Below are 27,823 nucleotides of genomic sequence, written 5' to 3'. Positions count from 1 at the left end.
ATAACTATTCAGCTTCCTGGGAATATTATTTCTGAGTCACAGTGATAAAATGATCTGAACGTTTAACTGCTTTTCAGTCACCTAGAACATACTATCTTTGCTTCACAGCTGCACAGTCCTCATGATAATATCCCTCATTGCACGGTACACTCTATGAAAATACCACAGATGAAAAGCAATGTTTCAGTTCCTGAAAGAAATGCTCAACAACTATTTTTTTCCCTCAGAAAATATGCAAAAAGTAATACATGACTCATTTATTAAAAGTTCCATGTTTTCATTGCAAATTCCTAGTGAGGCTTTGGAATTGATACTGCCCTTCTACGATTCTCGTATTCTCTGAGTCACCAAGGTTTTCAGATGTTGGCAGGAGAGCCTGTTCCTACGTCCTCATAGGGTTACACGTGGCCAGGAAGGAAGAGGTTGCCAGGAGTTGAACTAGGAGTGAGTGTGGGTACCATCCTTAGATCCAGGCATCCGTGGCCCCAGCCCTGGTGTTTGCAAAGCTTCCTAAATATGATGTGCAAATAGTGTTCTCAGCAATTTTGTTAAAACGTAGCCGGTGATTCTGTAGGTCTGGGGTGGGGCTGAGGACTTGCATTTGCAACAAGTCTCCAGGTGCTGGCTCACGGTTCACACTTGGGAAATGACTGGTTTAGTGACTCTCTCTGTCTCCTCCAGACATACCCCCTCCCCCACAGGATGAGTAGTTCAGCTGATTCAGGGCACTTGCCAATCAGCTTCTGTGGCTCCTTCTAAACCACACTGTGGATGCCCAGGACTCCAGAATTACGCACCCTGACCACTCTCCGGCCTGCACACACCTCTCCTCAGTCTGTCCTCCCGATGGTAGAGCCTGCCGCCAGCGTGTACATGCTTGGGTCTAAGGGTTGACAAAGGGTCAGGCTTGGCAGGGGGCTTAGTTGCCTGGGCTAAGGATGTGCTGCAGGCAGAGCCCCTTGTGGTGCAGATGGAATCTGGAGAAACAAGAGAGAAGGGGTGGGCTCTGTTCAGGGGACTTCCATTTGCCTTCTTGCCCCAGCAGGTAAAAGTTGGGGGTGGTCTTACATCTGTTCACGTAAATGACAGGCAGAGATCCCATCCCGTTACATTATCCCTGATTTTAAGGCCAGAGCCACAGCTTGGATTGTTCTGTTTCATGAGGATCCCCTGCATCTAAAGGTCTTCTTAGAGCAAAGGGAGAATGTTTCTTCCCTTTCCTAGAACCTTCCACACACCTTTCCCAGGTGACCGTACAATAGAGGGGATAGTGTGGGGGCTTTGAGGACTCACAGCTTCCAGCTAAACTCCAACTTCCTGTGTGAATTTGAGCAAGGGGTCATCCTTTGCCCTCAGTTTCTTGATCTTTAAAATGGAAATAAGAATGCTACCCTACTCTCTGCCACCTCTTCCCCATTTCCACCCAACTTACTTCTCTTCTTCCTTCAGCCTTGAGCTCAGATGCCATCCTGATTACATCAGATGCCTGGGGCTAAGTTGGAAGTAACTTGCAACATTCCCTCCTTTTATATTGGTGATTTTGTTTTATGTCTGCTAGCCCGGCGGATTTCAAGAGCAGGGATCACACCTCCTTAATTCCCTGTTGTGTCTTCTCTATCTGGTGCAGTGCCTGGTACCTAATAGATGCTAAACCTGTGTTTGCTAAATAAGTAAATGAATATGTGGTTATTGTCACAACTGAAGATAAAAATATACGAAGCGACTGGCACATAGTAGGTACTTCATAAGTGACACTGATATGAGTTTTCAGTGCTATTGACACTGTAATTACACGTTTTATGTTCTCATACTTGATCCGTGGGGAAGAATGGGGTGAACTTGGGACAACTACAGTTTGAACTGTCCAAGTTAAGAAAAAATGTGGTGTGATAAACTACTGGCCTGAACAACTAGAAGCATGACACACTCTTTAAAGGCTTAAGAAGTGAGAGACCCACGATTGAAAACAAAGGATCAGAAGTCCAAGAAAAGCAGCATTTATCAATTTTGCTTGCCCCATATAGTCAAACAGTGCATCTTGTTGGAGAGCATGTGGTGAAAGTTATTCCCTCCCCAAGTGTTCTCGCAGATATCACCAACCTCCCCCTTCCCCATCCCATCTCTGGATTATTTTATCTGTCCCTTTAATATCAGCCAGCCCAAGTATCCTCTTCTCAAATATTTCTGGGGCCTGTACTTGAAGAAAGAAACGATTTTCTCAAATCTGTGAACAGGACTTTTTTTTTTTTTATGTCAAAATAAACCATCTGCTTGTACAACTGTTTCTAATTACTTCCCTGCCTAGACTCTCCACTTGCGGGGTTTGGTACCAGCACCACGCCCAGAGCGGTGCTGCTGCCCAAATCCTCGCAGGCAGCTCATCCACGCCCTTGCAGCTCGGGGTAGAGTCCCGAACCTGCACGCCTGGGTGTCCGTAGGTCTGTCTGCCCGGCCATCTGCTGGTGGCACCTCTCCCCCCGCAGACTCCCCGCCTCCGGGGAGCCCCACCTTGCAACGGCGCTGCTCGCCTGCGCAGCCGGGAAACTCAGCATGTGTCCCGCAGGCTTCAGGAACTTCTTGCTGCTGGCGTCCTCCCTTCTCTTCGCGGGGCTGTCAGCTGTTCCTCAAAGCTTCTCACCATCTCTGAGGTAAGTCTGGTTTGTTTTTCTTTAAGACAGACCTGCCCTGCTTTGCGTGGCAGCACTCAAGCTTCAGGATTGCTGCGCTAAGCCAAAAAGCAAAAGTTGGGAAGTTGGACACCGGATGAACTGTTTTCAACCTGTTCCTATTTCTTTCCCTACGTCTACACTGTGTGTTGTTTTACCCCTGTCCTTTTGCTCTTCCTTTGGAAAAATACAATCATTGAATAAATATATAGTTTCCTCCTATTCCAGTACATGTCAAGAGGAACTTCTACCATCCTATGTGTACCTGTGTGTTCTCACCGCCTATAAGGCAGAGTCATTCCATGGGGTCTGTGTTGCATTTTGCATAACATTTGAAAAGAGAATTTGAAGCACATCGCAATTACTGAACGTTTGTTTTAAGAGTATAGCGTGTAAGCATCACTTATTGCAACTTGAAAAAGCATTATGCACTGAACGCATAACATGTAAAACTCTTTCTGTATGTTCATCTCATATTTTTCATAAAATAACTGCCCCTGGCCACCAGCTAGCAATGGGACTTTTTAAAGAGAAGTGAAAAGTCAGCCAAGTGTCATACTTTGGATTAATTTGTATTTAAATGTGCATGTGAGATTCAGAGGCAACCCGCCAAGAGGCAGGGCCGGATGCCCTAGTCCACCTGGAGCACGGTCCCATTCTTAGGAGGGCAGGTCACCACTTAGACATTTGGGGTCGTGGTCCTCTCTTAAGTGATGGCCCGTGGGTGGTATCAGCTTGGCCCCCAGAGACACGTGGGGGCCCCAGGCTTCCTATCCGTGGGGTTGTACGTCTCCGTCTGGGATCTGGGATCTGGGTCGACCCTGGGAGGCAACGTGGGCTCCGAGCAGGAGGGGCAGTGTCTGGGCTTGACCGTGGCCCTGCTGTGGTTTGTCGCCCCTGCAGAAGCGGCCCAGCCGCCGCGTGCAGGCTGTCCCGGGCCGAGTCGGAGCGCCGGTGCCGGGCGCCCGGGCAGCCCCCGGGGGTCGCTCTGTGCCACGGCCGCGGCCGGTGCGACTGCGGGGTCTGCATCTGCCACGTGAGCGAGCCCGGCGTGTACTTCGGGCCCCTGTGCGAGTGCCACGAGTGGGTGTGCGAGACCTACGACGGGAGCACCTGTGCAGGTAAGGGGGCGGCGCTGTCCCCTCCGCGTGGCCCTGCACGCGCGCCCCCCGGGGGAAGAGGAGGGTGGGGACAGCTCCTGCTGCAGCCCTGCGAGGTACCGCCACCGCGAAGGCCTTCCTTTTGCTGCTCAGTTCCGGAATCGTGTCTCTGCCCCAGGGTCCCAGCCTCAGTGGAGATAATACTTGTAGCATTCAGTCACTTAATTATATATCTCACTTAGCTTCTGCTTTTAGGTCCCCGTTGCAGACGGAATCTCCCAACTTCCTTGTATGTGGAATTATTTCACTGGGTTCTCCTACCCTAATCACCCGTGTGAATCATAATAGTTGCAGAATGTAAGCCTGTATTTCTTTTATTTTCATTGACGTGTGGTTGATTTACAATATTGTGTTAGTTTCTGGCCTGTGTTTTATTTTTTGCCAAGGAAACAGGGGAGATATTATTTTTCTGAACTACAGGGTAGCAGATAGTGTCTTTGAACATGGATTTGACCTCTCATACTTAGCCTATAGTTCACAAAGAGAAGCGCATATCAGAAAAAATGTATCGAAAAAACAAGCAGGCCCCTGTTTTCTTGGAAGCGATGGCTTTTGTATTGTTTTAGCTGCTCCGATTTTTCGGCTGCCGTGCAACTTGATGTTTTGTAAGGGTGGAGTGAAAATACATTCATCTCCTTTGCACATTTTTAAGGAGTGATTTGGGTTCTGATATTGAAAAGGGTCAAGCTAGTTCCTCATAGAGAACACCCCTAACCTCTAACCAGTTTCACATAACTGCACCGTTTACTTAGGGCCAAGAACCTCAATCAGGTCATTGTGAAGGATTCAGGCATTCTGTCAGTAAAAGGACTACACAGTGCATTCCCACCAGGGTTTGGCAAATTCATAGGAAAAAAAAAATCAACTTATTTCACCCACCATGTAGCTGAGAATGACAGTGCAGCACTAACAGAGATATCAAGGATGAGTTTATAGCAAAACTTTTTGTTTTGTTTTTCCCTCTGGCACCTAGGCCCAGAAGTGCGGGGGGAATACTTAATATGCAGGCTGTTTGGCCGTGAGAAAAACAGTCATATGAGTAATTTGGAGGTGCACAGGTGCTTCTGCATGTTTGTTTAGCCTTGAAGGCTGAGGCTCAATCCTTCAGACTTACTGAATGCCACAACTCATTTTAGCTTTCGTCAGTCCCACAGGCTGCAGTGTTATTAAGGGCAGCCGTTTGGAATGAAAGCTAAGTATTGTCTAATATTTCATTCCAAATTCAACTGTTACCTGGCTTCTCTGGCTGTGATTGCCTCTGGCAAGGCCTCTTCAATATCATGAGTTCTGAACACATTTTTCAGGGAACCGTTCTTTCATTGGAAAAGTAAGAAGCAAGATGCAGTTTTTCAGCCAGTGAGCTGGTTTTGGTTGCCTTTAGATAAAACTCCCCTTTTGAAGAAGCTGATGGGTTTCCTTCCTGTAAAGCTAATGCTATGGTGTGTATACTCTTGTTTACCTCCCATGGAAAGTGATTCGTTGTTTCCTTCTACCATCTTTGTCACTACATTCCTTTCTCCCTGGTACAAAATGCAGCACTGAGTCATACATGGTTTTGTTTGCTTGTGTGTGTTCCTGTAGAAGGCGAAATGCTTCCCTTTATTTAAGGCTGAATGAAATAACTGCGTTTTCCATCCTCATCTTTCTGACTGTTGCCAGTTGATGCCTACTCTCTGGGCCTGGGGCAGAATCTGCCCCTGCAAATGTACTGGCTACATTTTCCAGGGCAGTGAGGACAGCCTCACAGACAGCATATCTGGCCGTCCTGCCTGCTTGTTGTGTGCTTCAAATGTAGCTACTCAGTTCTGTCTTCAAGAAATAATTCCTATATTATAGCCAGTAAGATAGAAACATAACGTTGTCTTATGTTTTTCTGTGCACCTGGGCCTTTACCTCTATGATAAGCTCCTATAGGTGATTTCCAGAAATAGGGTAGCTTCCAGAGACTTGCCCCTCCTCCATGAAGAAAATGAAATTCTGCTCTGGGAATGTCTCATACATAGAGTGGTTAAGATTATGGGCTCTGGGGGAGATTTTCCAGAATTTGAATCCCACACTTAACAGCCGTATGAACCTGGACAGTTACTTAAACTTCCTGAGACTTGATTTCTTTATCTGTAAAATGGAAATAATAAAGTACCTACCTTCCAGGATAGTTGTGAGGTTTAACATATACAAAAAACTTAGAATTGTATTTTGCACAAATTAAGAGCTCAATACACATTAATATGCTTATGTATGTCTATATAACACATTATTTTGTGATGCACAGAAGGTGAGCTGGGATGGATAGATGGATGGATAGAAAGAGAGATGGATAGATACACAGCCTGGCTTTGTATTTGTTGGTCATTTGATGCAGTGAGAGCAATTTCGTTTTGTTAATGTAGTCTCGGCCTGTTATTGATCCACAGCTCAAAAGGTCGAGCAAGGATAACTATTTTGGCCCAGCCTCAGAGCAGCTGTAGGAGATGCACGATGAACTTTTGTAGTTAAGTCCACTGGGATTCTTACACTGTGAATCATAAGAGACATACTTATTTTAGTGGAGCTGGTTGAGAGTGATGATGTTTTCACTGTCACAAGTGGTCTGTTTCTCCCCATCTCCACTGGCTCATGGCACATGAATCTTCCTCGGACTTCTATAGCATAAGGGTCTGGCCCAGCGATTGTTCCTGTGGGTGTGATGATCTAATGAGGAGTATACTCATTTTGGTGAAATATTTCTTTGAGAACAGTCAAACCTTTGGTTACGTAAACACAGACTTTCAGTTAGTACTTCAAGGCATCCTGGATAACCCTCTGAATACCTGTGATTACACTTAAATAAAATATTGGTTTCAAAACCTCTTTTCTAATCATTTTTGAAATATATCACTTCTAAGAGTTTCAGTGTTAGGAACTTGGAAGAGCTAATTGAATCCAATTTAGCAAACACTATAAAGTGCTGTATATTTGCTAGACTCTCTGTTTGCTGTTAAAAGTGCTATAGAAGAGAGGAATATATGATAGCTTCCTACTGAGTGGGGAGGTTCAGAGAAATACCAAATGCCTATAAGGTAATGCAGAACATAATTTCTACAGATTTCTATGATGGTTCCACTAAGGTAGGAATTAAATATTGTGGTTAAAAGTTCTCTAGAGAAAGGCAGCTTTGGACATAAATCTTTAAGTATAAGGATTTTTTAATCCAAAACGTGGACTGTTGGAATTCTGAGTGAAGAAAAATTCTAGGAACGGTTTAGAGGCAGAAAAGCATCTGGGTGTTTTTGGAGAAGAGTGAGGGGTTCTGGGTTTGGCTTTGCTGGATCTTAAGGCTTTGGAGAAAGTAGTAGAAGATATATCAAGAGTTATAGTTGGACATATGGTGCAGAGCTTTGAACCCGAATGTGAAGCTTGTGCTCAATTAAACAGCATACAGGCGCCGTGAAGCAGTTTGAGCATGGGAGTGGTGGGAGGTTAATGTTCTGAATTCCTGAAAAGTAATATGGTGCCTGGGGGCCCAACACGTTGGGGTAGACCCTTGATGGAGAGGAACTCAGGTTAGATGCTTTTTAGACTATAGTCCTGGGGAGAGAGAATAAGAATAGAATCATGAGGCATTTTAAAGACTTTGGAAGGTAGAATCAGTATGTTTTAGTACCCAAGGATGAGTAAGATGATGTTGGTGCCTGGGCGTGTGATAACACCGATGGAATAAAGTCCTGAGAAAGAACCAGATAACTCCTGATCAATAGTGAAAGTTCCTATTACATTAAAAACACTTATTTTTACCTGAAATTCCTATAAGATGAAGGATTATTGAGGAATGAACCTGAACTTTACAGCACTTCTGGGGTTAGATAGGAATCTTGTCTGGATTGTTAACTTGGGGTAACTTGTTTCTGTCAGTCAGCCTGAGACAGTCATTTGATTGCTCTGCAACTTAGTCTCTTTTTCTGGGACATCTTTATGGATATAAAGAACTTTACATCCTGCCTAGTATTATTCAGAATAATATTTAATATTTGTGTAAATATATTTAATATCCATATAATTTATGCTTTTATACATTTATTCAGACTACAAGACAGCCTTATAATGTCTTATAATGTCATCCTTATGATGTCAAATAAGCACTGATTTATGTATGTAAACACACATGGTACAAAAATAATTAAAATACATGGAGACACACCTAATATGCAAATATTAGTAATTTTTTTCTTGCAGCTATTTCTGAGTTCTGCATGTTAAACACTGTGAGAACTGTATATGATTATTCTTGAGAACTGGACTTTCTGGCTCTTTATAGTCTGTCCTAGGACTGTTTGACCTGCTTTTTCCTCAAAGTTGCACTTTTCTTAGATAGTTGAATAATTGTCTCGAAGCCTATTTTATGGAATCACTCTTTGGTTTTTCCTTTCTTAGTCATCTTCCATTTTCCACCTTCTCTTCCTTCCTTCATACCTTATCTCTGTTCCTTTTTAGACACAAGTGGAGAGAATTCATTTCCTGGTCGTTGCACATTAAGAGAATTTAGTTTCATGTGGTTGTAGGACCAAGGTCCCTGCTTCCTTGCTGGCGGTCAGCTGGGGGTGTCCCTCATCTCCCTGAGGCCTCTCTTGGGTCCCTGCATGTACCTGGATACGTCTCAGATCCAACGACAGGTGTCAGATCCTCCTCATGATGCCCCCTCTCTGAGCTGCTGTCAGTGGCACATCCCGCTCTCACCACAGCCTGGAAAAGGGCTTCACTTTTAAGGAGTCTTATCATTAGATGGAATCCAACCAAATAATCCAGTATAATCTTTCCATCTCAAGATCCATAATCTTAATCGCATTGGCAAAGTCCCTTTGGCCATGTAAGGTAATCTACTTACATATTTACAGGAACAAGGATGTAAACATCTTTGGGGCCCTTCTTCTTCCTACCCATAACCATCCTTTTATAAAGTCCAAGAGGAAGGCCATGATGTGTGTACGTGAGAGAGTGAGAGGTTCCAACGCCATTAATACCATCTGTCCTTATACTCCATCCAGGCTATGCGAGTACTGTCTTTTCCGTCTTTCAGAGCTGATCTAAGGATGTAATGTTCCTAGATCCAGGATTTTCCACATCAGTAATGATGAGGAACACCAGGTTTCTGGTCCAGAACATGAAGAGTGACTTACAGCCCAGCAATTGCTGAGATTCAATGCCTGACATTATCACTTGCCAGCTGTGGAGCTATGGGCAAGTTACTCAAACGCCTGCAATGTCCATTTCCTTATCTGTGGAATGGGGACAATAATAGTATCAAATGGGGATAGCAATGATGCCAAGCACGTGTGAGTGATGAGTAAGTCACTCGAGTAATTACACTTACTTATGTCGGATGCTCCTCTTCTACTGTATTGTGATACTTGATCCTAAGGTATTTACCCCCCAAAAAAGTGATTTTGCTTCCATGTCGTATCTTCTTCTGAGTCTCAGTCTATGTTTCCCATTTTCTCCTTTGACTGTCAGTGAGTGTTTGGAACTATCTCACCTTAGACAGCAGGCCTGCTGCATAGTGTCAAGTCTGGGTGAGCTTTCAGCCGGGGCCAGCTTGAGGAGACCAAGACTGGCCAGGTGGTGCTCCAACTCAGTGGACATCTTGGTTTCTGACCCTTGTTTCTGTCTTTATCTCAGGAGCTTGACTTTTGCATTCCTGTCCCTGCAAACCTCACCCTGACTTTCACCGTCATAACTGATTTGGATGTAGGAGAGCAGAGCCGTCCCCTCAATACTGTGCGATTAGTCCTTGAGTCTAGAATTTTCAGTCTTTTTCTTTACTGGAAACCTCCAAATTTCTGCAAATTTGCAAGGTTTACACTCAGTAGGTTTCTGCTTCTGACTCTTACTTCCACTGAGATGTCTGCACTTCCAGGCTGTTGCTTTATCTTCTCCAAAGTATGGATCTCAAATTGGTTGATCCCAGAACCCACTCCTTCCTTTTACAAAAATGGAAACAGCAACACAATACAAAAAATCAAAATAACTCACTTCCACAGAATTTTTGAGTACAGATGACCCTTGAAAAATGCAGGGGTTGGAGTGCAGACTGCCATACAATCGAAAATCTGTGTAAAACAGTCAGCCCTCCACAGCTGCCATTCTGCATCCACAGGTTCAGCCAACCACAGATCGTGGAGTACCGTGGTGTGCATTTACTGTAAAACATCCACATAATCAGTGGACCTGTGCAGTTCAAACCCGTGTAGTTCAGAAGTCAGCTGTACTTAGTGAACATTACAAAATGTTCTAGAGATACCAGGGTGGGATTGTTTAATCACAAGAATGTAAGCTTAAGACTGAATAGTAATTGTTGTAGTTCTTAAAACTGCCAGCTTCCCAGCTGTGTGCTTCAGTCATCCCTCTCCTCTTCAGACTCCTCTTTCTTTCACTATTCATCATTTTTATTTCATTTTCAAATTCTGCTCATTGGGGCAAGGAGCTTAGCTATTATTTCTGTCATCTTGTTTCTTGATTATCCACGGTCTTTAAGTCTGGGCATCTCTCCCAAGAGTTGATATCAGGTATATATATATTTACTTTTGTTCACATCTTGCTTTATAATGTACATGTATTTATAAATAACATAAATAATATAAATAACAAGACCTGAAGAAGTTCTCTTTATACATATATATTCTGATTGCCAGTACAAGCATATATATGTGTGTATAAATACTTATTTGCTACCTTAATTTTATACACACATATACATGTGAGTACATAAATATGTCTTCAAATGTATTTACATATGTATGTGCTTATATCATGTACACGTGAATATATAAATATGTGCACTGTCACATTTACATATATGTGTGTTTATGTATGTGTGCGCATCTGTTACACCCAGAGACACACACACACAACCCGTTTTCCTGGTGGACTGCTATCTGCAGGGGGGAGGCATTTCGTTTTCAGACCTTTGTAATGTTAATTCTCATGCTAGGAAAAAGCACCTTGGGCTTGTTATCACATGTGTAAACCTGCTACAAATCAAATTCTTACTGGGGAATTCTTTTTGTGACTGCCTCTTCAATACATTTCGTGAAGACAGTGAGAAATTATTTGGTTGACTCCTAATTTGATTTTCTTTTGCACAAATGTTATTAGGCTGCTGAACTCACATTTGAACTACAATTAATATTTGGCAAAGACGTTCTGTTATTCTAAGACTAAAAGTTTGTTGAAAGACAGGTATAATAAAATGGCTCTCTTATTTTTTATTATTTATTTATTTTAAAATATTTATTTATTTGGTTGCATTGGGTCTTAGTTGCGGCATGCAGGCTTAGTTGCCCCAAAGCATGTGGGATCTTAGTTCCCCGACCAGGGATCAATCCTGTGTCCCCTGCCTTGGAAGACAGATTCGTAACCACTGGACCACCAGGGAAGTCCCCATTTCTTATTTTTTAAATGAATGGTAGTACTACTCTTGTCACTAACATATTTTTATTCTACATACATTTTATGGAGAATTTGGAAACTCCTCAAAGCCCCCTGTTGCATGCTGAAGCCTCAAGTCTAAGGTTGGATGCAAAAACCACTCAGGATTTTCTTATAGCTGGCAGTCTTAAAAATGTAAACCAAATCATAAATTTTCTATATCCTCAAGGCAATATATCTTCTTTTATGGTTTTGCATATACCAATAAATTCTACTGTTACAGAAATTTTATTCTCTGCTGAGTTCATCTGAATTTTCTAATCATACCTCAACAGGGAGAGAAAAGGAAATAAAATGGTGAGATAAATCAGCGTTTACATCTTTCTGGATTTAAGATCCTCTAACTCAAGAAGCAGATTGCATTAATGGGAAGACAAATGGATTAGGAGACAGAAGAAATGGGCGGAGGTGTTGTGGGGGTATTGTAGGAGGTATTTGCTTTTACTTCCTGCCTAGATCGCACCTGGAGTTCCAGAAGCCCCCCTTTTAAAAATTGAAGTATAGTTGATTTACAATGTTGTGTTAGTTTCAGATGTACAGCACAGCGATTTTTGGATATGTACGTATAAATATCTCCTTTTTTTCCATTCTTTTCCATTGTAGGTTAAGTTATTGAATATAGTTCCCTGTACTATACAGTAGGTCCTTGTTGTTTATTTTATATTTAGTAGTCTGTATCTGTTAATCCCATACTCTTACTTATCCCTCACCTTCCCTTTCCACTGTGATAACCCTGAGTTGGTTTTCTATGTCTGTGGGTCTATTTCTGTCTCATAAATAAATTTGTTTGTATTATTTTTAGATTCCACATATAAGTGATATATAAAATTTGTCTGACTTACTTCACTCAGTATGATAATCTCTAGGTCCATCCATGTTGCTGCAAATGGCATTATTTTGTTCTTTTTTATGGCTGAGTAGTATTCTATTGTATATATGTACCACATCTTCTTTATCCATTCATCTGTGGATGGACACTTAGGTTGCTTCCACATCTTGGCTTTTGTAAATTGTGCTGCAGCAGTCCTTTTGAGCCACAGGATGAGTATGTGGCCACCTATGAGGGTAGCTTAGCCACAAGACAGGAATCTAGGTTTTTTTGAGACTCTGTGTAGCTGCCACACCTGGACTGGACTGACTGCCTCTGCATTGCTTTTGCACATGAGAATAATAAACTTTTATCTTATTTAAGCCCCTGTCATTTGGGGGGTTTTCTGTCATCGGCAGCTGAACATAACCCTATCTGAAACAATGGTATTAAATATGTTCAAGTCTATTAAAATAGGGCGAGTAGAATATGTGCAGTGGTTGAAAGCTTGAGCTCATGAGACCAGTAGGGCTGGGTTTCACACCTGTGTACCTGCTGTGTGGATTTCAATGGTTTTGGTAAACTTTGTAAGATTCAGCTTGCTCATCTCTAAGATGAGATCTGATTAACACTCTGGGGAAAGTTATTGCAAAGTGTAAGTGAGAAAATACACATGAAGCACCTAATGGAATAACTGACATGTAATGATCACTCTAAATGGTAGCTATTAATACTGTTCTGATTAAACCTGGCATGTCTAAGGGGATTATTCTAAGGCAAAAGGGAATACATATTTGCTTTTAAGTATATTTACTAGTAACTGACCTGTTATGGACATATATTCCCTGTACCTGTTTACATGGTCAACATATACTACTTTTTTGTCTAGCAGTTTTTATGAGGATATTATTTCCATGAGAAGGCATATTTTTTAATATCTGGTTACCAGAAATTAAATTACCAGAGAAAATATAAAAATTTTTTATGTATTTAAATATTTAAAGGTTTTCAATTGATTTATCTGTATATTAAAATTATTAAAACGTAATACATGTTTGCTGCGAAAAGTAACAAAATATGTTTATTGAATAAAAAATCAATATAGCAGCATCGCATCTTAGGGAGAGAACAGGTTCTATGTCAGCACAAAGATCAGACATCAGAAGTTTAAATATTACCCTGACAAATCTCCAAGGAGGGCTCCATGTCTGAGTTTATTCCACTGTCTCTCAGTTAGAGTAGCATAGTAAACACTAGTAAATGGGCATTTGCTCCATGGCTAGAAGACGTTTTCGGGTTTGGGCTGGGAATTAGATGGGGATTAGCTGGGTCGTTCTTTTGGGGTCACTCTTCCATATTGTCCCATGATTATATAAATATGTATGTTAAGAATACACACACATATAAATATGTATGTTAAGAATACACACACTCACACTTATACAGACACACACACACATACACACACGTAGGTTGTTTCCCTCTCTTTTTTGCTTTTTCTCTTTAAGAATACATCATGGTCCTCATCCTAGGTTATATATATACTTAAGAATTTTCATAGGTAAATGCCGTTCTATAGTATGGACATATTACTTTATTAAGCTATTTGCCTATTAGTGGACACTCTGGTTGGCTGCAGTTTTTGTTATTTTTATGTTTGGTTTTATGATATGGGAGACTTGAAAGAGCTTTTGATTAAAATTGTTTACACACACTCACACTCATACACACACACACACAGCTCTCTAGCACTCTGGCTTTTGCACAAACATGTACATGTTTCTACTAGAGTGAGTCGGGTTCCAAGACACGCGAGAGGGTGTCACCAGTCAACAGCAGTGTTGATAAAAGTGTCTTCCCAGGTTGAGGATCTTGGCAAAGGGACACCAAACCAGGTGGAACTGGGAGATCTGAAGCCTTTGTCCTTTGGGAAATTTAGATTCCAAGCCTGGTGTGGGATTCAAGGTCATGAGTCACATCTGAGAAGGGAGGAGACGTATAGTACTGCTGGGACAGGGAGGACCAGGGGGACACACCAGTGCATTTTCAGAGCCCCACACAGGTAAATTCTCAGGCTATTTTCCATTAACTCTTAAATTGATAAAGATTGAAAGCTGTGAGAAGCTTGCAAATCTCATTTTCTTTGGAAAAGAGTGCTTTGTCTTTTAGAGGATCACATTTCCTGGCAAATAAGAAACTATATTTTGTAATAGAACTCATTCTTCTGTCTACTCTAAATCATCTTACTTAAGACTGGGTAGAGTGATGGCTTTGTAAAGGGAAAAGAAAAATAAGACCTTGATAAGAATGCTTGCTGGCTTGACCTTGTGTCACCTCAGTCCTAATTTATGTGGTAGGACAAGTTTCTATGCCAAAGCCCCTATCAGCCTAATTGTACATAGTCACTCGCTCAAACATCAAATTATTGCAAGTCAATAGTTACGCACTCCAGTTTTCTGTTTTATTATTTTATCTGGATATTTCCTAGGAAAAGGCAGGCTGAAAAAAAAATTTTTTTTAAGGAGGTCGATGAGTTTGCTATTGCTTAGAAACTTCTCTTATAGCAAGGCATGAATGTGAATTTGTGATTTCGTCAATTGGAGAGGATAAGAAGCCAAAATCAGAAAATCAAAGCATGGTACGTGTATTTCCTAATTGGTCATGACTGCTCTTTCAAAGCTGTCATTTTCTGCTGTGCAAAACAATTAGACAAAACTAGTTATTTTTCTAAAAACAAAATGACTTGGCCATTTAATTAAACCTTTTCTTCTGTGACAAAAGACAAGTTACAGACTTCTTTTCTTTTTTCTTTCTTTCTTTTTTTTTTTTTGCTTTCTTGGTCAACACCATTAGTTATAGAAGCTCTAAGAGCAATATTGATGGGAAAATAACTCATTTTTTAAGAAAGAAAGAAAAATTTTAAGAAAGAAGATTTTTTTTTTTTAAGAAAGGAAAGAAAGAGAAAATATTTGATTTGTTAGCTATGTACCGGGTAGACTTCTTTCAATTGCTTGTTTGGATAGATTTGAGCCCCGAAATTAGTGCTGCTTTAGTAATATGAAAAATAATGGGAAAATATCCACTTATATTTGTGTATGCTTTGCTGGAAAATATTTTCATTTGTATGAATTCATTTACTTCTCATGTAACTTGTAAGAGGTGGTCAAAATTATTATTCTCCATCTGTCATACTGAGTAACCTGAGAAGAAATCTGTCTCCCAAATCAATAGTTCAAGCATATTAAATTGTCCTGAAACCACACATTTAGGGAAAATATTTTCATGAATTTGGAATCTTAAAACGAGGACATACTTTTCATTTTTACATTTAAAATATATTTTGATTTTTTTTCTTGGAGAAGCAGATTTTTGACTCTCATTTCTGTCCTATGTCAGAGATAGTGCACATAAAGTACTGGGCAGAAGAAAGAACACCTCATTCATTTAGCATCAAAGGAAGTCCAGGTAACAGAAATTACTGGTACTAAATTACTTGTCATAGCAACAAAGAGCATTTCTCTCAGCTTTATCTTACACCCTTTGGTTTTCCTTTTCTATAAAAGTGAAAGAAAAAAGGGGTAGGAGAGTTGAATATATATTTGTTATTTTCATGGACATTAACTAGTGTTATTTTGTGTATTACATATTTTGGCTATTATGAACAAATCACCTTACAGATTATTTTTTGCTCTTATAAAATTAAAGTGCTTATAATATGAAATCCAGAAATTCAAGTACATGCATTTTTTTAATATATGTACAGCCTGGCTTTTAGAACAAAGATATATGAATTGACAGAAATGCACAAGGAAAGAAGAAAAGTGTGTATAGAAAACTGAACAATTTTGATTAGATCATCATGAGGGTTTCCTTTGTGCCTTGAAGGTGGGTATGTCAGCCTTTGGGTCATGATATGAGGCTTCTGGGGACATCCTACATGTGTCACTCATCAATCTGCCTGACATTCCTGCACGTCTGTGTCGCAGGTATCCATGCTTACATGCCAGATGAAAAATTTTAAGACTTATGAGTGGCAATACGCTAATGTGTTATTAATAAAGCCTTCATTGAATTTAATAATCTCTCCTTTGGGAGAGTTAAGTGAGAGGGTTTGGACAGGATGGAAATGCAGAGGCAGACTGCTCTGGAAAATGCCCGAGAATTGGAATTAAAACCCAAAACAAATTGTTCTTTCTCCACTCTTGTTCCTTGTTGTGTGACCTTGTGCAAGTCACTTAATGTCTCTGAGCTTCAGTTAAATTACATTTACCAAGCATTTATTAAACATCTCTAAAACAATGTCTGGAGGAGAGGGCATCAGTAGCTCTGCCCTGCTCTCTCTACTCTGCCAGGTGGGTAAGCAGGAGGGGGTTGAGGAGCTGACGGCAGTAATTCTCTCAGCTACAGCATTAATGTAAATATTTGAATATCATGGCTCTTCAGTGAAATCAATGGCTTGATGTGACTGTGAATATCTGATATTTAGATTTAATTGGGGGATAATTATGTTTCATTTTTAAGTGTAACCATATTAAATTAATTACATGGAAATTTATATCGGCATCTTGATGGTTTCTGTGAAGGGGCAAGAAAGTTAAAAAGAAGAAAGCAAAAATGTATCCAAAAACTAGTAGTCAATGAAGGAATTCATATCAGTCTCACAGAAAGGAATTCCCTAAATATAGATGTAATGTTCTATGAGTCAAAGGGGGAGTTCCTTTCCATTGTACTTAAGTACACAGCAAATCTGTCATTTTATAGCAACTTCCAACTGATCTTTGGATAAAGGCACACTCTAAATGCCATAAAATACAGCAGTTCAGTGAAAACCAAGCTACTGATCCCCATCACCAAGTAAGGAAACAGGGTCAGTGGTTGTCTGCTTCCATGTGCATATTCAGTAAACCATTTATCTACTTTTTTGTTAAATTACTCTCTTTAATTTTCACACTTTTTCTACCTTAGAAGAATATTTCATGGTGCGTTTGATTTTTTGAATAAGCTATTTTGGGAACTTCTTTTATCTCCTGAGAACTTCAAAAAAGCTTTGGAATCAGTCTACATATTTGGTATTATTCAAATTCCTGTTTTTCAGATTTTTAAACAATGGAATTCAATTTACTTAAGAAGAAGAGAATGCAAACAGTTTTAAATTGTGTGAGCCGTCAATACAACCATTGGTTGTCTAGTCAACCGTTGTAAACTAGTTGACAGTACTGTTATGTACATAGTTCATTAATTTAATGCAGAATATATTTCCTGTTTGTCATGAAGAACTGTAGGTCTTTTAGGGACTCATTTTACATGAAATTTGATTTTGAAATTCAAAATACTTACAGTTTTATTGGAAGTCAATATGAGTATAAATATTTTTCACAAAAATACGTGTGTAATTATCATTTCTACTAATTTGAAAGTTGGTATAAATTAGTCACTGTCTTTAGGAGGTGAAACTGAAAATGGACCTCTTTTTCATATATAAAGAGTCAAGCACTTATATGCAAATATAAAATTAGAGACACAGATCATTGTGTTGTGTGTGTCACTATGCCATTTGTTTGTTCAATCACCAGCTATTTATTGAGCAACTACTATGGGCTAAGACTCTGCATTGCTGGCTATAGGGCAGGGGGTCCCCCAACCCACCTCCCTGTCCTCCCCTCCCCCTCACCCCCCCCCCATTAAGAACCGGACCGCACAGCATAGTGGGCGAGAGAGCAAAGCTTCATCTGCGGCTCCCCATCTCTTGCATTACCACCTGAACCATCCGCCCATCACTCACATTACGGTGTGAACCATCCCCACCATCACCGCCCCCGCCCCCGGTCCCAGTATGTGGGACGATTGTCTTCCACAAAACCGGTCCCTGGTGCCAAAAATTTGGGGACTGCTGCTATAGGGGTTATAAAGATTAAAATACATGATTGTTTTCCTTGAGAAATCTGATAGTAGGTTTAAAATTTAGTATGATATAGTATTACAAAATGTCTGGCATGCGAAGAGCTGTTTTAAAGATGAGTAAGATATATTAACTAGTGGGTCTGAGAGGATTGGCATTTTAGCCAGAGAGAGCGCATGAGCAGAATCAGAAGGTAGAACGTCGTAGATACCAGTCTTGCTTCTTTTAAGTCAATGGGTCTTTTCAGATGGGTTCTCAGAGAGAAGCTGCAGAGATAAGTGGGAAGACTCATAGGGAGGCTTCCAATGCCACAGACATGAGTGGACGGCCCTGGGCAAGTAATGGTGAGCAGGGCATTGGCTTTGCACATGGAAATTTCAGGGACACTGCTCTTAAGATGAATGGAAAGGAGAAAGTCTTTTAATGTAGAGAACATTGAGAAAGCTTTTTTAATAGGCATCGGTGAAAACTAATAATGTTCTGAAGTCTGCTGATGACCATGGAAAGAAAGGGAAAGAATGATGCTAGGTATGCAGGTACATGATGGAGTAGATAGGAATTGAGGATGGGGCTGGGGAGATGGGGGCAAGACTTATTCGGTAAATGTAATCTGTTATGGTCATACTGGTTTTCCAAGGCTTGCAACCTCCCACTGCCCCCCCCCCCCCCAAACTCTGGAGACACCTGGGCATCTCCATTATTTGAACTTAGAGGGTTAGTTCCTGCATACCTGGAGAAACCTACTTTGGTGTTAAACACTGGTTCCTCATTCCTTGTTAAATACTTCAGCTACCTCCCACCTGGGAGAGTGGAAGGGGCTGTGTCAGGGCCATAAGTAGAAAATTGGGAAGGAAATGTTTTTTAGGGCAAAAGGATGAGGAGCGACTGTTCACCAAACAGCCATCTGAAGGTGGCCAGGGATGGCCGAAGAATACAGCAGCTCCCAAAGTTTGCCCATGAACTGATGAACATGGATTAGGAGCCAGAAGACTATGAACAGTCATACTCTTCAGCTCAACTCATTTTCTCTGAAATATCACATCCAGAGAAGTTTTTAGTTATTGAAATATGTATTTTTATTTGTGGTTGTCTAGGCCACTTTGACTCTTTAGATACAGGTTTTATTAGGGTTGTGACAGATGAGTGAGAAATAAAATGATCGGTTGTATGTTAAAAAAATGCTAGTTGCAAGTCTTGAGTATAGTATTATTTTTACCGTGTCCAAAGTAAAATAAGATGCTTTCTTGTTCATTATATTCCTTACATAAAAACAGCTTCCATTTAAGTTCATCAAAAATAATATTCCACATGAAAATATCAGAAAATCCTATTATGAGAAAAAGAAATCTAATTATTAGATAGTTTTCATGTTACTTTCAATATTTGATTACAAGATATGATGAAATTTAATTGTAGCACAGTATGAAGCAGGAATCAACCCTACATATACTATAAGCTCTGTGTAATTCTGTATAATAATTTCCTCATGACTTCCCTTCATGTACTTTTTGAAGTATGTAATACTTAAATGAGATGGAATAATTCAGGCTTCTATAGGGGAAAGATGTCTTTCAGATACTCCTAGGTCTTTTTTTTAATAAATTTATTTGTTTATTTATTTATTTTATTGGCTGTGTTGGGTCTTTTTTGCTGTGCGTGGGCTTTCTTTTTAGTTGCGGTGAGTGGGAGCTACTCTTCATTGTGGTGCGTGGGCTTCTCATTGCCATGGCTTCTCTTGTTGCGGAGCACAGTCTCTAGGCGCGTGGGCTTCAGTAGTTGAAGCACATGGGCTCAATAGTTGTGGCTCATGGGCTTAGTTGCTCAGCGGCATGTGGGATCTTCCTGGAGCAAGGATGGAACCCGTGTCCCCTGCACTGGCAGGCGGATTCTCAACCACTGCACCACCTAGGAAGCCCCAGATACTCCTAGGTTTATCAGGTAGGACAGTTTTCTCAGGCCCAAGTAATAGAAAACCCAACCCAAACATGTTTAAGAAAAAAAATGAAAATTTAATGGCCTACTTAATTGAAATATTTAGGATAGTGGTTTCCAAAGTGTGGTTCTTGAGCTAGCGTCAGCTGGGGATGTGTTAGCAATGCAAATTCTGAGGCCCCACTCCAGATTTACTGAATCAGAAACTCTGACTGTGGGGCTCAGTCATCTGTTAGACAAGGCCGCCATGTTGTTCTGACATAGTCAAATTTGAGAACCGCTGGTCTAGGACTAAACCTGTCTTCAGGTGCAACGTAGTTTAGTGCTCAAAGGATATTACCAGGATCTAAATGTGGGCTCTGCTACCCCAGGGACAGCCCCATCTCCAGGCTTCACAGGGTAGACAGTGACAGCTGGAGATACCTGTCATCACAGCACGTTGTCCAGTGGACAAGAGACATGATTTTACCTCCAAAGCACCTTTAATACCAGATGGAAACCTGTATCGACACGAAGGAATGAAGAGAACTAGAAATGGTAACCATTTAGGTCAGTATATACGATATATTTTTCTTTTATTCACGTCTCTTTAAAAGAGATAGAGGGAGAAGTATATGACTGCAATAAAGACAAAAAGATGAGATACTGGAGGAAAACAGGAGAACAGGTGACTGGGGATGTGAAGACTATTTGAGGATTCGGAGGAAATGGTAACTAGTACAGATCTGCAACATGGGTTTCATATTTTAGAAGTCTAGACCCCTTGCAGCTTTAAAACTTCATAAGCTATTTAAATGTCGTGTTTAATATTGTAAAATAATGGTAATTTTAATCATTCATGGTATTGCTATTCTCAATGGCTACAATACTATTCATTTAGTCAATCAATAGATGGTTAGCACCATAAGGCGTATAAACACACGTCCAGTATTCTACGCTTAGGTTAGTTTTACACAAAAAAATGACTGTCCTGTCGCTTTCAAGTGTCAGCTTTTTTTTTTTTAATGCTTTCTAAATTTCATTAACCAAGTGGGAAAAAGTCTAAAAATATGTAAAGAACGATGAAAATACATTCTTAGGATCAATATTTTCTAATAAAATTTTCTTTATAATATTTCTTCATAAACCGTGACTTTGTTTTATGGCTTCTAGTTACTCCCAGTGCTTTTAATGACCTATCTTATTTTTTGTTTCTATATCTTTCTTAGGTAAAAAAATTCCCAGATTTAGCACATTACTCAAGCACATTAAATTTCACGAGAGAAATGTGTAGTTATAGCTCGAAGGCAGGTGTTGTGATCCTGTCAAATTGCTCAAGCTAATTTCGAGCCACGTCAGGGCAGTTGCCGGGAGACGTTTGAGGAGCACAGGAAATTATATGCAGCCTGTTGATAACAGCATGTCCTTGTTCTGTGACCTAAAATAATACCAAATCTGCCACGTTGCCAATGCTCTGGTTAAAATAGAAGGCCTGTACTGGAGGTTTACACCAACATCACTGAAAAAAGAAAATTAAGGTGATTTAAAAATATGGTTGTAATCTGTGGATACAGTTGAAAAAAATCCATTGTAGCCAATGTAAGGTCATTATTCTTATTCCAAAACACCGTAAAGAAAAACCTGTTTCTTTTTTTAACTTTTTATTTTGTATTGGAGTATAGTTGATTAACAATGTTGTGTTAGTTTCAGGTGTACAGAAAAGTGATTCAGTTATACATATACATGTATCTATTCTTTCTCAAATTCTTGGTATTGACATGTACACACTGCTATATTTAAAATGGATAACCAACAAGGACATACTGTATAGCAAAAAAAAAAAGGAATATGGTTGTAATTGTTGAAAAGTTGGCAGTGAAAATATGGATAAAATGGGCAATTATAATTGTATTGGCAAAAATTATTTTAAAATACATATATTTGATGTATAATCAAATTACTTCAGCGTGTTTTCCCAGCTTGGGTGATGTTAAGAATTAGCTGTGATGGTTTTCTGTCATCAGCTTCCTAAGCACCTCTTTTAAAGAAGTGCGTTTCATAGATGTGTCTCTTTAATCAGTGTCCCAGGTAATTGTCAAGCTCAGATGTATTGGCAAAGTACTGGGATAAAGAAAAGAATTTGTCTCCTTTTCAAGGAAACAAATGTGGGGAGCTCACAGAAATATATCCAATCTCAGCCTATAAAATTTGTTTCCTTACAGATCATTCAAGTCGAAAAGAAGGGTTAACCTCCCTAACTCAGCTGGTGCCTAGGAAGGTGGATGGAAGGAGAGCCAGGTGTATGTTTGGTGTGCAGCTGGCACAGAAGGAGGGCTGCATAGACCTGTGCAGACAGGTTGAGGCCTAGGAGGTGGTGATGATTGAAATCCTGGGGTTCAGAGGAGGAGCACATGTGGGCCTTCACTGTGATGGGAGAGGGGATGCAGAGGAGGACGCTGGGGCCCCAGTAAGTGGAGATAACGATATTGACATTTCCCAAAGGATGTTTGGATGGCACAAGTTATGCCTTTCAGACCAAGGAGGCAGCCCTTGCATTGGCATTCGGGACAGAGTGTGATTCCAGAAGAGGCCGGAGTCACGTGAGCAGTGGCTTTTCGAATTAGACGGCATGGTCTTTTCAGAGCAATCTGCTTATCCTTTGTTGTCATGTTAAGGGGAGTATAGTTTTTAGCTTGACATACACATTCAACTCTATATCTTGACTTAAAAGAATGGATGGCATTTCAGAGTTCATTCCTTTACTTTTAAGTAGGTTGAGGACACATGGCTGTTTAGTTTCCCGTGTCGATTGTAAACTTGGGGTGACTTCAGGAACTGGACGTGGGAGGAGATTCCAGGTCACAGGCTTTGGAACCAGGAAGACTTGAGCTGACTCTTAACTCTATCTTGTGAGAGCTGTGCCAGGATGTAAAAGCTGTGAACCTGCCCAACAACTTTCCTTGTGTGTGAAGTGAAGGATAGGACAACTTAGTAGAAAGTGCTGTTTACTCAGCATATACTGTGTGCCCAGGCACTGTGTGAGGTATCCCATATATTATTCATGGAATTCTCAGTACAGCTCTTTGAGATCAGTACTACTGTGTTCTGACAATGGCAATAACTATTAATCTTCCTTACAGGATTTTTTTGGGATAATCAATGAGATTAGAGACATTAAACAGACAAAAATCATGTTCCAAAGTAGGGGTCAAATTCTACTTCTTTTGAGATATAAAGCATATACAGCTTTGCAATGATAGTTTTTTCCCCAAATTCCCATCCATTAAATTTTCATGGACCCCTTCCTCATCTGTTAGCATATGGCATTTAGGAGGTGCTCAATGTGTTTTAGTTTCCTTTCAATGCTTTGACATATGTCTTGGAAAGACCAGATGATGTAGTTGAATACATATGGGCTTCAGGGTTAAAAGTATTGGGTAGATAGAATCTTGTCTGTCTTGGATTGGCTGTGCAACACCGAATAGGTTATTTTCACCTCTTCTGAGTCTATTTCATTGGAAGAATGAGAATCATCTCTCTTATAAAGCTTAAATGAAATAATGTAAGGTGACCTATCTCAGAGATTGACAAAAATTGGGATCATATTTTAAATGAAGTGTCGTTCACACTTGAATGACAGTTTGTAGAATAATTCTTTGTAAATGCAAACCTACATCATCAAATCTGTAGCAGAAAGATTTGTTTTCTGAAAAGTGTGAATGTAAATAATGTCAGAGTAACATTTGGAAAGATCCTTCTGAAGGAAAAGAATGAGTAAACTTTTACTTTGTTTCACACTAGGAGAAAAAACCTAACTGTACTGCTAGAGATGAGGTCACTGCCATCAAAGGACACCTAAGTACTGATGCACGCTGATAAAATAGCATTCAGTTTGTCTGACTCACGGGTGAAAAAATAGAAACCATTGAGAGGTGGACTAAAGGTCTTGGTGTGAGGATTGCTAGCTTTTAGAACAAGTGAAAACCAAAATGTTTTCTTTTTGTACTTTGTTTCGAGAACTTACTTGAAGTGATGGGAGCATTCAATAAGGGTAAACAGAACTTTGTGAGGGACTGAAAGTTTGTGTCCCCCGCACCCCACTGCCCCCCTCTCCCCAATTCATGTGATGAACCCCAGCCTCCAATATGATGGTATTAGGCGGTGGGACCTTTGGGAGTTATTAGGTTTAGATGAGGTCATGAGGGTAGATCCCCCATGATAGGATTAGTGCCCCTATAAGAAGAGGAAGAGACACCAGGGCTCTGTCCTGTATGTGAGGATATAGTGAGAAGGCAGCTATTTGCAAGACAGGATGAGGGCCCTCCCCAAGAAGCAAGCATGCCAGCACCTTGATCTTGGACTCCCCCACCTCCAGAACTGTGAGAAATCTCAGTGTCTGTTGTTTGAGCCACTTGGTCTATGGTATTTTGTTATAGCAACTTGAGCTGACTAAGACACACTTAATGGGCAGCTACTATGCACAGAGTTCTCTTAAGCAGAAAGGAATAGTCTAACCCTGAAGCCAATGAAACCAAGACTAATTAAAATAATATTATAAACAGAGGTGTGAGTAATGGATGGTTCACGCACAGTGTGAGAGGCTGTTAGTTCTGCCTGGGATTATCACGCGGGAGGTGCTGTTTGAGCTGGGTCTTGAAGAATGAGAAGGATTTGTCTCCTTGGGGTGTGAGAGCTTCAGAGGGGTGAGAAACTGCAAATGAGTGCAGAGAAGAGGCTAAACTACAAATCAACGTGTGGACAAAATACGCCAAGCTTCACAAACGCAGGCCAAGTCAAACGCGATAGCCCTGGCTCTGTTTAATCTTCTCTGTCCAGATTTTAATATAACAGATTTGCAGAGAAAGGGAGCAGAGTTTCTTGGTCATTAGAGAAATCATCACTGAATAACATACTTTTCTGTTGATGAGCTGGGAATCCCTTGATATTCCCAGCACCCACGTTGCCCCAAAACCAAAGACATTTACTGACGTTTAGTAAAGACTTTTCAAATTTCTTCTTCATACTGGCTCCAGTGTTAATAACTGGTATACTAATGTATTGCACATGTGAGCTCTTTCTGTTTCTGGGTGAACGATTTGGCTGAAAATTCTATAAAATGATTTTTTGGAGATTCTAATGACTGCTCTGTCATTTGTAAGTGCTTATATACCTCCAACTTATAATTATGTAAATCACTGTGAGTTAAATGTGTTTAAATTTTTCATTAAGGAAACACTGTTTCTCTGTCTCTGATGAAAGATTGTGAATAAAGTGCATGGGTCTCCTTTGCAGCCGTTTTCTCCTCTTCCAGGTCAGCAGATGGCTGAGCTGGTTAAGGCCAAGCTCTCCTTCTGACTGTCCTTTTAGACTATCTTACCTCCCTTGTCTCAGGCACAGTTTACCTTATAAAGCTGATAGCTTCCAAATTAACCCACTTTTTGGCTTTCTCATCAAGAGAAAGTTTGTATAAACAGGTGTAAGCCGTGATGCTGAATTTGGATCATTAATATCGGAAGATATTTTTTAGGATTAGACAAGCGGAGGCAGAGGGCCATGTCTCCACACAAGTCCTGACAACATTCCTTTCCTTACCCATGGCCACTTTTCTTTCACCGCACATTCCTTTGATGGGTTTAACTATTTCACTTGGTTTAAGCTGAATTCTAAGATGGCAGATTCGGAGTCCCCTGGATGAACGTTTTCTTACAGGAAAATCTGGAGTGTGAGTTGAACTGCTCGAGATATATGACTGTACTTGTGGTCCTGCTCGACCGTTATTCAGTTAGGAGGTGATTTTGCTATTTTGGGAGAAGAGGGAAATTGAATAAATGGGGTTGCTTGTAGAATCCAGAAATCCATTTGGCTCAATGGAGCTGACACACTTTATTGCAGTTTTTAGGGCCTCTTTGTAATTTACAGTGGATACTAATTTCCTGTTCAGGTTTCCTAAGGCCACTTCTGTGAGAAAGGAGGCTGTGGCTGGCAGTGTTATGTGGAACATTGAGAGAGGAGTGGTTGGAATTCCCTCTATGTGGATCTGCCTCGTCTGCCTTCTTTTCTCTGGTCCCTCTTTTCCGTCTCTTTCCCCACAATTCCTTAGAGCTTAAAAGGATGAGATTTTCCTTTACTTCCCCTTCTGTGCTCCTGGGAAATCATTTAGTAAAACACCAGGATTTAATTCAGCAGTCCCCCCTGGGTGATAGGTTAAAATGTAGCCACCAAAGGAATTTAGAAAATCTCTTGGAAGAGACTGGCTATCAAGTGTATTGTTTTGCTATACAATCCTCTTCTGAGTTTCAGAAGCCAAATATTATTCTTTCTTTCTCTTTGCATTGATTTTCTAACAATCCTGAACCCTTTCACCCTCCGGATTTAAATGGAGATGCTTCAAGCTGCCTAGGGTATAATGCAGTTAACAATATTATTTAACAATAATCTCTCTATGAAGGCATTTACTGGGAGTAAATCTCAAGGTTTCTGCGATTGCTAGGCACACAGCAGATGCACAAATAAATAAATAGGCTAATGGGTGGCAGGGAGATGGAAATGAGAGATTTGGTTGAATGAGCAGATTTCACGGCATCCTAAGCATTTTCAGAATTTTGCTCATAGGAGTTGCTGTTTAGAGCTAAGAAAGAGTCTAGTCGTTCATAAATAGAGGGTTATTTGAATTCTCTAACTTTCTTCCCTAGCAAAACCAGCACTCTTGCCCTTTGATCCTTTACCCTCTCTCCCAGCACTCTGATGAAGGGTGATGACCCTGATTAAGCCTGGGGAAACTTTAAGAGGACAACAAGTTTCACTTACTTTCTGAAAAAAACAAAATGAAGCTATTTTCCGTTAAATCATTTTAATATGCCTCATGTCCTGTACTCTTTATTATGATTCTCAGTGTTGCAGTCAATTGTGTCCTGAGAGTCTTTGACTGAAACTTACATTCTGCGTCCGCTTACGTGGACAAGAGTGACTCTGATCGACGGGTGGGAAATGACACCTGCATCCAGGACAGGCTTCAGCTGCACAACTGTTCTCCCGAGTGATGTGTGAGCTGGGCCTTCATCACCTGTTCATCCTGCCAATATATTTTCCACATCTGTCCTCCCAGTCACCCAAAGATTTATTTTACATGTCTGATGGCAAAATGTCCTTGCACCTGGGGGACTGAAGCCAGGGAACATCCATCTCGTTGTCCTTCTTCGACACGAGTCCATTAGCATCATCTGTCTCGAGGACAATCCCGGCTAAGAGCCTATCTGATTTTTCTTCTTTGGGGACCTTTCAGAGTTTCAAGGTTATAGAGAAACTGGCTTTGTGCAAAGCAAGCTGCCATCTGTTGCTGGTTTCTAACCTCAGATCCATTTAAGAGATGTGCCAGGTTAGATTCATACAGACATTTTAACTAATTATAGTTCCTTGTACTTAACCCAAGAGCATGTATTTAGGTTTGCCCTATCAGCATCATTTATCTAAATATCCCACTACTCAGCTGTTTCGGGGGGAACATAGGGTTTATCTGCCTTCAATTGCGTTAAGACAGAACATGCAGCGTGTGTATAGGGGAGTCATAAAATAATAATGCATGTGGACGGGGAGCTGAAAATCAAGCAGGGGATTTGGAGATTCCTGTTTTGTTTTGTTCTAACTGAGAAAATTGAAACGCAGGAGAGCTTATGTGGCTTCCTCTCAAAGTCTCAAAATGAGCTCATGTTTCAGGTGAAAGTTGCCTTCAAGTTTTAAATAGAAGATAGCACTGAACTTCTGGTGACTGTTTTACTTATTCCTCAGATTTTTTTGATTCCTTGATTGCTAAGTAACTATTTTTTAAAGCTATGAATATTATTTTCTAGTAAAAATTGGAAGGGGTTGAAAAATATAAACTTCAATCAGAATATAAAACTATACATCTCTATATAAATAT

General features: G+C 40.5%; 1 protein-coding gene across 2 annotated transcripts in view; it reads left to right on the top strand.

Moving 5' to 3' along the window:
• Positions 1 to 2,318: 2,318 nt before the first annotated feature.
• Positions 2,319 to 27,823, top strand: part of ITGBL1 (integrin subunit beta like 1) — a 213,114-nt gene continuing 187,609 nt past the window's right edge. Inside the window, exons 1-2 of one of the 2 annotated variants that reach the window (XM_057708006.1) lie at positions 2,319 to 2,648; positions 3,570 to 3,787. In XM_057708006.1, coding sequence (XP_057563989.1) covers positions 2,551 to 2,648; positions 3,570 to 3,787 — 316 coding nt within the window. In that variant the 5' untranslated portion in view covers positions 2,319 to 2,550. The remainder of the gene's footprint in view (positions 2,649 to 3,569; positions 3,788 to 27,823) is intronic. The other variant, XM_057708007.1, reaches the window with a different exon arrangement.

This window comes from Hippopotamus amphibius, chromosome 14 (assembly GCF_030028045.1).
Source record: "Hippopotamus amphibius kiboko isolate mHipAmp2 chromosome 14, mHipAmp2.hap2, whole genome shotgun sequence".
Classification (NCBI taxonomy): Eukaryota; Metazoa; Chordata; class Mammalia; order Artiodactyla; family Hippopotamidae; genus Hippopotamus; species Hippopotamus amphibius.
Note: the sequence above shows the minus strand (reverse complement) of the source record. Positions and strands in the feature narration are given on the sequence as shown.